Source organism: Nilaparvata lugens, unplaced genomic scaffold (genome assembly GCF_014356525.2).
Source record: "Nilaparvata lugens isolate BPH unplaced genomic scaffold, ASM1435652v1 scaffold6496, whole genome shotgun sequence".
NCBI classification, from domain to species: Eukaryota; Metazoa; Arthropoda; class Insecta; order Hemiptera; family Delphacidae; genus Nilaparvata; species Nilaparvata lugens.
In genome coordinates, this window is record NW_024092248.1 from 1 (window position 1) to 14,733 (window position 14,733).

General features: G+C 32.1%; 1 protein-coding gene across 1 annotated transcript; it reads right to left on the minus strand.

The window, feature by feature from the left end:
* Nucleotides 1-9,800: 9,800 nt before the first annotated feature.
* LOC120356324 (regulator of microtubule dynamics protein 1-like) lies at nucleotides 9,801-11,726 on the minus strand. Its single transcript, XM_039445248.1, is given in 2 exon segments — nucleotides 9,801-10,044; nucleotides 10,047-11,726. Coding segments are annotated over 2 exon segments (888 nt in total). The 5' UTR covers nucleotides 10,840-11,726; the 3' UTR covers nucleotides 9,801-9,949.
* Nucleotides 11,727-14,733: the final 3,007 nt, after the last annotated feature.

Consider the following 14,733-nt stretch of genomic DNA (forward strand, 5'->3'; position numbering starts at 1 on the left):
GGAATAGGGAGAAGGCCTGAGTTGAAAACCAGACAAGTGCCACAGACTGAATTGCTGGGAAATCAAAAAAAAACTTCTTATCACAAAAAAATCCAAAAAAATATAACTTTACATTCTGTATTACAAAATCCACCATATCTAGTACGTTTTTCTATCACTATAACCGTTTTTGAACTCTTAATTATTAACAGGGTGGCTTCAAAGTTGTTGGAGATATCTGGTTTTAACACTCATCATATTTTCGGCAGGATTTTTATAGATTAACACATGATTTGAATATTTTAAACTCTCATATACAGAGGAAATAGACATTAGCCATATTAATCGTAGGATAGACTCATCTTTCATCATATTCCGATGCTGAGTTGTCTGCATTATTAGACATAGGCCTACCATCTACTCTAGTTAGATTTTCATAGAATCCATGGTAGTTTTCTGGTACAAGCTCTGCTTTAAAATATTGTATGTAATTGCATTTATGCATTTTTAAAAGGATTGCTTCATCTTAGAGTGGATTTGAATTTCTTCTATCTATATTACTATTATTTTATTCATAGAAATTGTACATTTTTCTGTAAGGGTCATGTTTTTGTCAGTTATGTTGTGAACTTCTACAGTATGTCATTCATAGACAAAACTCCAAATTTGAAAACTATGAATCCACTATCCTTAATATTTATTTGTTTTTTGAATTTTCCAAAACAAATTCAGCTGAACTCTTGACTGGAGGTGGTGTTTTAGGATTAAAATCTGGATCTTTGTCACTATCATCTATGCTGATATTATTATCCAAATCAATTTCAAAATAAATAACTATCTGCTGATAATTGTAGTTATTCAGATATTGTAATATTCACTCTTCAAACTTAATCAATAAAGATTATCTTAATTAATGGAAAATCAAAACAACTTGTTTGTGTCATAACCTAGAAAAAGACGGAAAATATACCTTGATGAGTTTGAAAACAAGACATCTTCAGTACATGTCTGGTTTCCAAACTCATCGGTTTGCTAGCATATGATTTAAACAAGTGTAAACGCAATCTAGCGGCAAAACTAGGCACTGTACATGTCTGATTTTTACACCAATAGATTTGGCAGCTTCTGTAGTATAAGAATAAGACAAAAACCTATTTTCTCAAAAAATGGCGCTTGTCTGGTTTTCAAACCCAGGCCTTCCAAAATCCAGTCAAATACCCACAATTTCAATACTAGGAATAGGGAGAATTTAACAGTGCCTCACGTTTGACTGAGGAAAACTTACAAAAGCCACTATGTCCAGCAAATAAAATTATTCAACAGGCTGCCGCTAGAAATTAGAGCGCTTCCAGTTGGTCGTTTCAAGATGGTAGTTGGAGGGTTACATTCAAGTCCTTCCATACTGTGCAAGAGTTTCTTGAATGTAATATTGTATAGAAGAGTAGAGTTTGTGTCTTGTTCATTAAATAAGCTATATTGAGATAATGTTACACTTATGATTTTGTTACTTCTATTATATTGTGACTTTTGCCTATTACTTACGGCATTGTATATTATGTTTATTGGCAATAAAATAAAATTATCTTATCTTAAAAAGATTTATTGAAATATGCGTTTTTCTGAGGGTGATGACCAAACGAGTCTTAGGCTTGTGCTTAAGTAAAGAAAAAATGTTTAAATTGCGAATAAAAATTTTTATTTTTGAAAAATGAACTCAACATTCAAAATGAATTCATTCATCTCCTATTCTCCTATTCTAATATGAATGGAGCTACATTTAATGGGTTCTGAACTGTTCGGAAGTTATTCTGAGATGAATAGGAGCAAACTACAATTTATGCAACTCTAATTTCAAACAATTTTTAATCGAATATCATAATTTTTTAGTCCTACCTGTATACTAACTTACTTAAATGTTGTTAAGATCCCTACCTTCAGATTCACCCAATTCCATGTAAAAAGTCGGTACCTATATGTCGTACTAGACAGAGGTTATAGCTTGACTCTACCAGAGTTGAAAAATTTAGGCTAAACTTGGTTTCAAGTTATTTTTATTGATAGTAAACTCAGTTTTATTATCAAACGGGGAATGAAAAAGGGAAGAAATAGAGGAAGTTGAACAAAGATAGAGATGCAGAGAGATGAAATGAAATAGAAGAGATGGAGTGAGATTATAATAGGAAGTTGAACAAAGATAGAGATGCAGAGAGATGAAATGAAATAGAAGAGATGGAGTGAGATTATAATAGTGATGATTTTTGTAGCTTTCATAGTAATATTTTTTAGTAGCTCAATTTTTACTACAGCATAAAACTAACATCTCATCCTACAAACAAAACGAATCACTGATAATAATAGTGTTGTTGCACTCCACAACAATTAAAACTATGATATAGTACAGTATATCATTCTCACAGATTATACTATAGATATATTTGTGATCGTTAAGCAGTACAGTATGATACTTCTTATCACTTGAACTTCCTTTCAAGATACGGTACAACTCTATTGAGATTTTTAAATATAATCTTATAAGTTCACAAATTTCCAATAGCTTACTTATTATTATTAGCGTATGTCATATATAGACGCACCCAAATACATAGGTAGTCAAAGAAAAATCTGGTCATGAGACCGTTGTCAGGTTAATAAAATACTGTAAATATATTAAATTTTGATGTCGAGGTTGTCAATGTAGTGTAGTGATTGTGGAGAAGCCGAGATCGTTGTCAGGTTAATAAAATACTGTAATATATTAAATTTTGATGTCGAGGTTGTCAATGTAGTGTAGTGATTGTGGAGAAGCCGAGATCGTTGTCAGGTTAATAAAATACTGTAAATATATTAAATTTTGATGTCGAGGTTGTCAATGTAGTGTAGTGATTGTGGAGAAGCCGAGATCGTGCCAGGTTAATAAAATACTGTAAATATATTAAATTTTGATGTCGAGGTTGTCAATGTAGTGTAGTGATTGTGGAGAAGCCGAGATCGTTGTCAGGTTAATAAAATACTGTAAATATATTAAATTTTGATGTCGAGGTTGTCAATGTAGTGTAGTGATTGTGGATAAGCCGAGATAAAATCATTCAAATCGCCTTGGTAGACACGTATATTACAATTTCTAAAGATGTGCTTCATCGTCTGTCTAGCCCAATGACACCTAACTGATGAGTCTGTGAGCTAGAATAGCATTTATAAATCTTCTAGTGAGCTACCAAGAAATATTATACTGAAGAAAGTACGGTACGCAATATGAAATTTTCACACTTTTATTGCCTATAAAGATACATTTCTAGTGTTGACATCTACTTATCTCATAGCAAAAAGTATAACAAATAAAAGTTGAAATGTACATTTCAATGGGAGCAGTGGAACTCGTTTTGGTCATCAAGTATTTTCTTGATGTTTGGAGTGTACGTTGTAGCCGCCATTCTGATGCAGTTGTCGAATTGTTTATCAGTCAGTCTGTTCCTATATCGATTTTTTATGAATTTCATACTTGAAAAAGATGCTTCACACAAGTAGGTAGAGCTGAACATGACTTTCAACCTCAATGCAACTTGAATAATATTTGGATATATTTTTTTGGGGACTTGAGGCCAAATATTTCCAGTTGTAGAAAGTGATCTGAGAGACAGATCATTTTGAAAATCCACAAGTTCCTTTCAAACTGAAGCCTGATCTCCACCAAAATGTTTTACAACACAAGCTGCAAAATCTTCTGCATAGATCTCTACAAAGAAAGGTGATGAATTGTACCATATTTGATATGCTTTTAAAATCTTGAAATCGTTTATCAAACTGTTGTCTCAAGTCTGAAATAATTGTAACATATTATTGGTTATTGCTGTGGTGCTGTGGAGGATTTTTCTCGTCATTGATTTTCTTCAGACTGGGAAAGTGTATATATTCAAACTGGACGACATTCTTTTGCACGAGCGTTTCTGTGAGCTACCAAAAACTACCCCACGAGCTACCGGTAGCTCGAGATCGACTGTTTGGCGACCACTGGTCTAGCCTCTCCACAATCACAAGCACGGGAATAGCTTACTAATCATTCTGGAATAAAAAAGGCATTGTTTATATGGATGAAAGGATATCTTTTGGGGTTTGATTTTTTCAATGATGCAGTTTGGTATTGGAAACCTGTTTGTTTTCATAAACCTTGGTTCCTTTATTTAATCCTTGATTAGATTTCTGTGTAATCTACTTATAATTTATTTACATTGAATAATATCCAAGATGGAAGATTTTTTAGAAATAGCAGTACCAACTGCTGGATTATATTATACTATATAATTATCATTTAAAATATCCAATCAAATCTATATGAAAAGAACTAAGGACTTATGCTATTGAAGTATGACCGAAGAACTAATAGCATAAGGAAATTTGAAGATTAAAATTGTCTAAAAACTGGTCAGAGCGCAATTTTTAGACAGTTTCATTCTTCAAATTTCCTTCTGCTATTTAGTTCTCTGATCAATTTTTGCAGTAGCAGAAGTCCTTAATTTTATTTATATAGCTTTCATTAGTTATTTGAAATAATTATAATACAACAAGAATAATATTCAAACCATAGGAATGATTGAGAAAGGATACTGATGCTTCTTACATATATTTTCGTGCAATAAATTATTCGATTTCATAGCAATTGCAATAGTGAGGTCCAAGTTATAATGGCAGTGGATAAAGATAGCAGAACAACATTGCCGAGCCTCTGTCTTCTCAATGTCTTCTTTAGACGGTAGCTGATACAGGCTTATTGATGTAATATCTACGGTTCATTCTCGTTTAAAATAATCCATTATATTTTAATAAGCAAGAAAATATATTTTTCAATAATTTTATAATAAATTTCTATAATTAAAATGAAATATTATGTTAATTATTAATTCTATATTGTCGAAAGACGATCTGGCAACAGAACAAAGCGATAAAGAAATAGTGCTATCCGCTTTGTTGAATGATAGACAAGGATAGCAATATCATTGCTAATCAAAATCAAACCCTGCCATTATAACGTGGTCTTCACTATAGCGCATATAGCCTACATCTCTTCATCAGAACTTTACTTATTGGCACAGTTGTCAAATGAATTAATAGTTATGACAGCCAAGACAAATTTAGCAATCGTAGACTACATGGTGCCAATCTGCCATCCATTGACAATGATAGACAGAGACAGAGCTCATTTCATTTAATCTTAATTCCCCATTATACTTCAAAGTATTAACTGCAGTAGATCCTTTGATTTTCCCTTACAACAAATTTGAATCATAAAGGTGCGTACAGATTTTAAAAAGGGTAGGTATTTATATTTTCTTTTAAAGCCATTTGTAATTTGCAACGTGTGATTTACGCGCCGCGAACATGAACAATCACTTCTAATCAGCTGATTATATCCGTATTTTTACAGAAACGCTAAGATACAGATATAAAAAGCTTGGCATCAGCTGATTAAAAGTGAATTGCTCATGTTCGCGGCGCGTAAATCACACGTTGCAAATTACAAATGGCTTTAAAAGAAAATATAAATCTAACTACCCTTTTTTAAATTGTTTAGACACAACTTGTTTCTGCTACATGATGCCATTTTCAAGATTCATATAGCCGAATCATGTTGTGAGTAAACAATTTAAAAAAGGGTACTTGAATTTCTATTTTTATTCATATTCAAGAGTAGCCCTACAAATGACTTGTTTAATTTTATCTTATTGCTCCATTATATTTTACAAAATTAACTGCAGTAGATCTTTTGTGTTTGCTTTACAACAAATTTGAATGATAAGAAATTTGTACCACAATTTTCATGATTTACAAATTTATAAAAAAATGTAATCATTCAGAGATTAGTATCTCAACTTATGTAATTAAAAATCAATTCAACTAAGGTAATGATAATACAGGATGTAAGTACTTACTTTTCTTTTTACGGTTACTGAAATTATTGTTAAAGTTATAAAATATTTTATACACTTTAATTTTTTTTGACAACACAACTAGTTTAAGGCTGTTCAAAGGCTAAAAATGAACTTTCTACTGGTGATATTTTTTGAAGTTTTCCGATTTTGAAATACAATTAAAGTTATGAAATATTTTATACACTTTAATTTTTTTGACAACACAACTAGTTTAAGGCTGTTCAAAGGCTAAAAATGAACTTTCTACTGGTGATATTTTTTTTCCGATTTTTATATCATCAAGCTATCAAAATGGAAAAGTTTTCTCAGGAAAACATTTTTTTCCGATCATTACTTCTTGAGATATGAGCGCCTAAAGTTTAAATTTTTGGGACAGAACATTTCAAATTCGGTAAGAGATAAATCCATGAGATTTAGAGGATAGATTCTTCATGGTATTGTTGATTGAATAAAACAAAAATATTTTGAAAATATCAATTTTTGAGAAAGTTATTAAATTAACTAAGAATTACCAAAATTAACTTTTATTCAAGTTCTCCACATCTTTCTCTACTGCCATTATAACGTGTTCCTCACTACAGAACTTGGCAACATTATTTTCCATTTAATTTTTATTACTTATGAGCTAAGTTATTTTATTCATTCAACTTATCTATTGATTCTAAGATTTTAAAATGAGTTTAAACTATAAAAACTGGTTGCATAAATGCTGATCACGAACTGATCTTCGATTAGGCTACTTTGAGTTAATATTTATCATTGAAGGAAGATTTTATAAAAATTGCAGTCTAACCAACTGCTGGGATATTATCACTTTATAATGATTATTTCAAATACCCAATGAAAGCTCTATAAATAGAACAGAGAGCTTCTGCTACTGCAAATATTAACCAAAGAACTTTATAGCAGAAGGAAATTTGATAATGTAACTGTCGCAATAATTATTACTTTATAAAATAATTTCAAATATCCAATGAAAGCTATATAAATAGAACTAAGGACTTCTGCTACTGCAAATATTGAACAATTAACTAAATAGCAAAAAGAAATTTGAAGAATGAAACTATCCAAAATTTATATAGGCTATCATTGGATATCTGAAATAATTTTTATATAAAGTATTTATCATTACTTATAGATTATTCAACTTGTACCAACTAGTAGTTCTGAGAACAGTAGACCTCACGCAGATTTCTCATCCACAAGTATCTGATGTTACCTGTTCTAGTTGATTCAGTTGAATCACAAAATTCACAGTTGAATCATAATTTACTCTTAAAAACTGTTATTTGTTTTCTCCAAGATCAAAAATTCACTTATGTTAATAAACTCAGTTCACGTTTGAATATAAAACAGGATGAAGGTAAAGTAAATTTCACTCCTAACTGTCAGCATTGGTTATATGAGAAGCATTAATATTATCTATAGGGAAAGCTGACAGTTTAAAGTGAAACTCACTTTGGATAAATATTGAATAAATAGTCGGCAGTTCACATAAAAACCAGCGCATTATAATCTGTCAATAAGGATACCGTACAACCAAGTTTATAAGAGACTGAAAATTTAGCAATCTACAAATAATATTTTTACAATGGATAAGGATATATTCATCATCTTGTAGTTACACTAATACTATTTATATAAATTGATAAGAAAATATTATAAAAAATAAAATATGATATACAGTGATAAAGAAAATATAGATCAATGAGAAGAAGTTAAAATACTGAAGTCTATTAGTATTATTATTATATATAATATTATATTATGATATAATATTATTAAGTATACTGTGGGTATAAAATTACATTAATACTGGAGTTGAATGTAGAAGATCATAGTTTAAATACTACTTATGTGCAGTGTGTAAAATACCTTGAATTGTAAATGTTACAAAAATCTAACTCAAAGGACTAGGAGCTAGGAATTCTAAATATATTTTAGGCAGAGAAAACTCTTATAATTATTATTAATTATTAATTCTGTGATTTTAGGTAATCACACAAGAACATTCTGTGCCAATATTGGAAAGGAATCTTATGCAAATTATAAGGAAAATATTTACTGTATTTATACCTCTAGAACTGATACGATATGATGAGTTCTAGTTCAACATTGAAAGGAAACTTCCACGTTACAACATATGTGGGAAAACGTTTTTTTCGTATATTTCACTTCTTTCAAGTTTCATTCTCTTTTTTGATTTATCAGAGTCTATTACTGTTCTTTAGTCTATGTTAATTCTATTTTTGCATATTCATTTCTATTTACTATTATTTATGATGGAAATTTATTAATTCTGGGGAGAGTATATAATACAGTTTACAAAACTACAAAATACTAAGAAATCTACACCATTAAAGTGGAGAATTATTAATGAATAATAACAGTAAAACTCTACACCAATACTCATAAAATCCTAATAATTATGCAACACAAGAGCTTAAATAAATCTAAACCAATTCGAATATTCAATAATAAAAATCTACACCAATACTGATAACATCCTACTTATTCTAAAACTTTAAACTAATTCCTTATTGGTCCATATTAGTAGCCTACCATAAAAAAGCTTCAGAGTATTAGAAAATTGATAGAGTAGGCTACAGAGTATTCTTTCAGTTTTGTTTTTATATTTTATTCATGACTTAACGCCATTAATCCTACAAAAGTTGGTAATAGACAAAGAAGAAGGTTTGAGGTATAAGGTTTTTAGAGAGGGAGAACAATTTTCAATCCGATTTCCAACCAGTTTTAACCCAACTTTCAACCCACTAAAGTGAGGTTCACGTTATAATGGCAGTGTTTGATTAGCACTGGTATTGTTATCCTTGTCTATCATTCAACAAAGCGGATAGCATTATCTCTTTCTTGCTTTGTTCTGTTGCCAGATCGTCTTTTATCAATGTAGAATTAATAATTAATTAAAAAATTATTTCATCTTAATTATGAAAATTCATTATGAAAAATATAATTTATTGCTTGATAAAATGTAATTGACTATTCTAAACGAGAATGAACAGTTAATATTACATGTATCAGTGTATGTTGTATTGGTTTGTTGCTGGATGATGAGCTCGTTTCAGAGGTTGAAGTGTGTAAATTTTTAGGTATTCATCTGGATTTAGTCTTAACTGGCAATCTCATGTGGATCATACTTGTTCTAAACTAAGTTCAGTGATTTTTATTTTAAGAACACTATCCCGCTATTGTACTTTCATATACTTAATGCATATATTTTGCTTTATTTGAATGTCATCTGAGATATGGAGTAACAGTTTGGGGCAATTCTTCTGAAAGAAATGTAAGAAAAATATTTACTTTACAAAAAAAGAACCATTAGATGTATGTGTAAACCGACGAGATATCAGTCCTGCCGAGATTATTTTAAAATTGAAAGTATTCTCACATTTCCATCTTTGTTCATATATAAGACTATCCTTAGCACCGTTGATAATAATTTTCTACCCACTAATAGCAATATCCACAGTCATAGAACAATAACAGCTAATAACTATCATTTACCTAATGTTAATTTAGCAATAGCAAAGAAAAATTCATTTTATCAAGGACTAATTTTTTACAATAGGCTCCCAAATGAAATAAAATCTGTTAAAAAAAATAAAATGTATTTAAAGCCCATTGAAGAAATATTTATTGAATGGTGGCTTCTATTCCATAAAGGAATACATGGATAATTAGTGGATACATTTCAATATATTGTGTACTTATCAATAAATAGCTGTGATAACTTATTGCACTTTTGTGTTTTGTACTTTGTGACATTGATCATTTTCATGTATTTTATTTGTTTTTATAATAATTGACGTTTGCCATATCTGTAATGTACAGTTTTTACGCAATAAAAATATTTATTATTTATTATTATTATTATCAGCTACCGTCTATAGAAGGCATTGACAAGACAGAGGATCAGCAACGTTTTTCTCCTATCTTTATCCAATGCCATTATAACGTGGACCTCACTAATACAATCAGTTTCAACAACCCAATTTCCAACCAGTTATAGAGAGGTGAACAATTCTTCACCCCAATTTCTTCAACAGATTCTCAGCATCCAACTTAGCTTTCCTATCATCTTCAGTGGTCACCTTATAATCGACAGCCTGAGTCAAAAACGCTTGGCCTCATCTTTATTACCCAGCTTCATGTAAGTCTGGCCCAACATAAACAAGTTCTGATTGTAGAAATTCGGCTGAATTTCCTCGGCTTTCCTGAAATACTCCAAAGCCTCCTCAAACGACGATTCAGGAGGCTTCGCGAAAATCGTAGAGGCAATTTGTTTCTGATACCAGGGCATGTCGGCAATTTGAAAACACCAGGAGCCCAACATGTAAAAAGTTGTAGCGTCTTTAGGGTTCAGCTTGACAGCCTCCAACATATGCTGTTTCACTTTTTCCAGGTTACTAATCCTCACTTTAATACCATCCAACTCACTTCTGGCGTCCAGCAACACTGACATCCATTTATGGACCGCGAAATGATTGACATCCAATTCCAAGGCCCTTTCAAGGAAGTTGTAGGCCTCTCTCACCAACTTTTCTTTCTCCGTATTTTTCACATCCTTCTCACAAGACAACTTATACAAGGCCCTAGCCAGTCTCCATAAAATCTCTACGTCGTCCTCATGTTTGAACTCTGATAAAAGCTCACAAACCTCTAAAAATTTATCTGCAGCAAAAATGATGTCAGACTCAGTAATGGCGTTTTTACGTTTTGTTGCTTTATCGTCTTTGGAGCCTAAAGATAGGAAACTCAGCAAAATCGGTATTCGCCCGTATTTGTAAGTGTGAAAAAAGTAGGGGGTTATTTTTTTAGACACAACTTGGAAGGAAGCTCTAGTGATTGCTGGACTGGGGTGTATTTTACGATTGATTAGGGAGAAAACAAAATTGAATAGACGATTATTACGCATTTTTAAGCTTGTAAGGGGATATTTTCTGAAATTCGAAATATAACTTACAATAATTAGATCAAACTAAAGGTGTGTATTAAAAATATACTACCTATAAAACATTTAATTAATTAATAAATGACAAAAATTTTAAAGGAACACTAACTTGTTATATATTGCCAAATTTACTCTGAAACTTCTAATAACTGACAGAATAATTTTTGAGCACATCAACAGCTTCAATCGTATTCCAAGTTAGCAGCTGCTAAATCAATCTAAACTAATATTGCATGTATAAATTTGAAGACAGATTAGAAAGTGAACCACGTAAAGTTCCAAGAAAGCTTGAACTCACACGATCTTGATAAACTCAGTAGGTAGATATTTGGAAAGTCTATCTCATTGCAGTTCCAAAACACTTGCAAACACTGTTCAGAAAAAACATTCAGCTGACATCCAAGGATGAAAGTCCAAACGAGACAGTTTGAAATTTCTTTGAAGTATGAGATAATTTCCAATGAATCACAGAGTTTATATTAGTTCTATCAAGATAGAAAGTTTTAACCTCAAAGTTTCTATGGATGCGACGCAAATAATAACTTTTGTAGATTCACAAATATATTAAAATATTTTGCAGTAAGTTGAGTTGAAATTCAGAGCACTCTAGTTATATGACTCAACTTTTAGCACGTTCAAACAATAGCTAGTACTCAACGTAAGCAAATAAGACGTTCCATTATTTAATGATAGGCAAAATTGAAGAACTGACGCAAAAGACGTACAACGGAATGAGAAACTCTATTCCTGTCTTGCGCAATTGAGGTTATGTTATGATACCAAACTTAAATTATTGTCAAAAACAGGCTTATGCTAATAAAATGTTATTTTTAATTAAATCAAGAACATACTCACAAGGGGACTGAGGCAATATCTAGCTGACGTTGAGGTATTATCACATTAAAGATGCTTTTGAAACTCAAAATACCACAATTTTTAGCTCCTGATAAATCAGCTGCTTTAGCACTAATGCCCATCGAATAATGGCGATAGCTTTCACTTGAACATCGATGGCATTGGTATAAATTTATCTTTCATGAATATTTTCATATCATGGATATTGATAATGATTCAAATCAACTGAAAAGATATATTTGGGAAAAATATATAAGATTTGAATAACAAGATACTATAAGATTAGTTATATCCAAGCCTAAAATAGAATTTTGACATCATCCTACACGAAGTCGCCATATTGTCATATTAAAATTGCTTGAACATGGAGAGACGGTTCTATGGAATAACCGATTACTGTAAATCATAGTGAGGTCTACGTTTTCATTCTGGCTAAGAAAGATAGGATAACAACGTTACCGATTCTCTGCCTTGTCATTGTATTCTATGGAGGTTAGCTGATATCGATATATTTGATGTAATATCATTGTTCATTTTTCCAGTACTCACTTTATTTTACTTTATCCGGCTCTACAGTCCTGGGTGGACTTTGGCCTCGTCAGCATAGCGACTCTATTTGTCTCTATACTGTGCACTCCGGCGCTATAAGTTTACCAAGCCCAGAACACGGAGATCTCCAATCGCGTAGTTCAGCCATATTATCTGTGGTCGACCTCTCTTTCTCGTTCCAAACATTCTTTCTTCCAGGAGTCTTGATGGTACCCTCTCATCACTCATTCTGGCTAAGTGTCAAGCCATTCAATCCTTCTGGCTTTTATGAAATGCACCATTTTTCCTGCTCCAATGGCCTGGTTTATTTCACTGTAATGATTATTGTTCTGGCTCTCCACACTCCTCTTTCTTTCACTCCACTTTTCTTTCAAATGACTTTAATGCTGTTTCATTTTTGTTTAAGATAGTCCATGTTTCGGCCCATAGGTTACAACTGGTCTCACTAGCGTCATGAGCATTTTCACCTTTGTTTTCATAGATATTAGTCTGCTCTGTGGGGTCATTCGGCAGGAGCTACTGATGTCCTGATGATGCAAAAGAGGGCCGTGACATCATAACAGGCAGCGACTATCTTGCCCACTGCAAGCCCATCTTTGCTCACCTTGGTGTACTGACGATAATCAGCCATTACACATCCTCCTGTGCTTAATGTGTGTCAAGAGGATACAACAAACTCTAGCTGCCCGTAAAAACTGAGGTTAAATTGATTGTATATAGTGAGGTCCACGTTATAAAGGCAGTGGAGAAAGATAGGAGAAAAACGTTGCCGATCCTCAGTCTTGTCTATGCCTTCTATAGACGGTAGCTGATACAGGTTTATTAATGTAATATATTAACGGTTCATTCTCGTTTAAAATTATCAATTAACTATATTTTACAAGAAATTACATTTTCCAATAGTTTCATAATGAATTTTCATAATCAAGATAAAATATTTTGTTAATTAATTATTATAATTCTAAATTGTTGAAAGACGATCTGGCAACAGAGGAAAGGGAGAAAGAGATCCGCTTTGTTGATGATAGACAAGGATATCAATACCATTGCTAATCAAACACTGCCATTATAACGTGGACCTCACTATACCACAACACCAGGCACTGTGAGCTGTAAGCTGTTAACCAGATGCCTGGACTCAGCTGTTAGTGGGTGACAAAGTTTCTATAAATTCACTTGCAAACTAAAAAATCTGGTGTGGCGCACTCACACAACTTTCCTTGCCGTTATGAAAATTGATCACCTGACGCTAGTGTTTCCGCGCATCTCAAGTCTACTATTCAAAGATTTGAGCCAGCTGGTGACAGGGCAATAATGCTGGAGACACACATGAGGTCTGCTATCTCTTCATAGTGAATGATTTAATAGAATCAACAATAATTTGCAATTGAATAATCATATTTTCTCGAATTTAAAGCTTATTTTCAATTTTAGGTGAAAATGTTACTGAACATTAATTGTAGAGATTTTCCAGCTCAATCTACTCCACTTGATTTTTCTCGTTTCAATTGTATCTGAAGTCCACTTGATTGGGAATCTATCTGCATTGATGGGGCGAAGCTCCTGAAATTTTTACAGATATGGGACTTGTGGCAGTTGATAGAGCTTATCGATGACTATTTTAGGTATGAATTTGATCAAAATCGTTGGAGCAGTTTTCGAGAAAATTGCAAAAAAACCCTGTTTTTGACAAAATTTTCGCCATTTTAGCCGCCATTTTGAATTGCATCAGATCGAAATTGTTAGAGTCGGATACTTATATCGTAAGGACCTTAAGTTCCAAATTTCAAGTCATTCCGTTAATTGGGAGATGAGATATCGTGTACACAGACGCACATACACTCATACACTCACACACACACACATACAGACCAATACCCAAAAACCACTTTTTCGGACTCAGGGGACCTTGAAATGTATAGAAATTTAGAAATTGGGGTACCTTAATTTTTTTCGGAAAGCAATACTTTCCTTACCTATGGTAATAGGGCAAGGAAAGTAAAACTGAGTTTACAATAGTTGACCTACTCAACACCCCCTACAGCCAACCCGATCCATCCACTCAGTTAATTTGAAAATGAATGGTTTCAGTGTCAGGAAGATGGTTTGTCCCACAGTTGTCAGTATAATTAGCAGTTAACTCTGTTAAAGCTAAGAAACATTTTTCCAGAGTAAATATATTAAAATACTCTAACTGACCAACTCCTGATTGAAAAATTTGGAATACATTTTCACTCCTCTGGAAAAGCTTTATTAGCCTCTGAGATTGAGACATATTTCCCAACCAAAAAGTAATAGTGTTTTTAAATAATATTTAATTGTATTGAAAAGAGTGTATCTGTCTAAACTTCATCATATAAGATTATTTTAAAGTGTTTTGTCATGAAAAAAACATCAATTATGTCAATAATTATTATTTACCCTGAATTGTTGAAAAGACTACTACTGTATCAG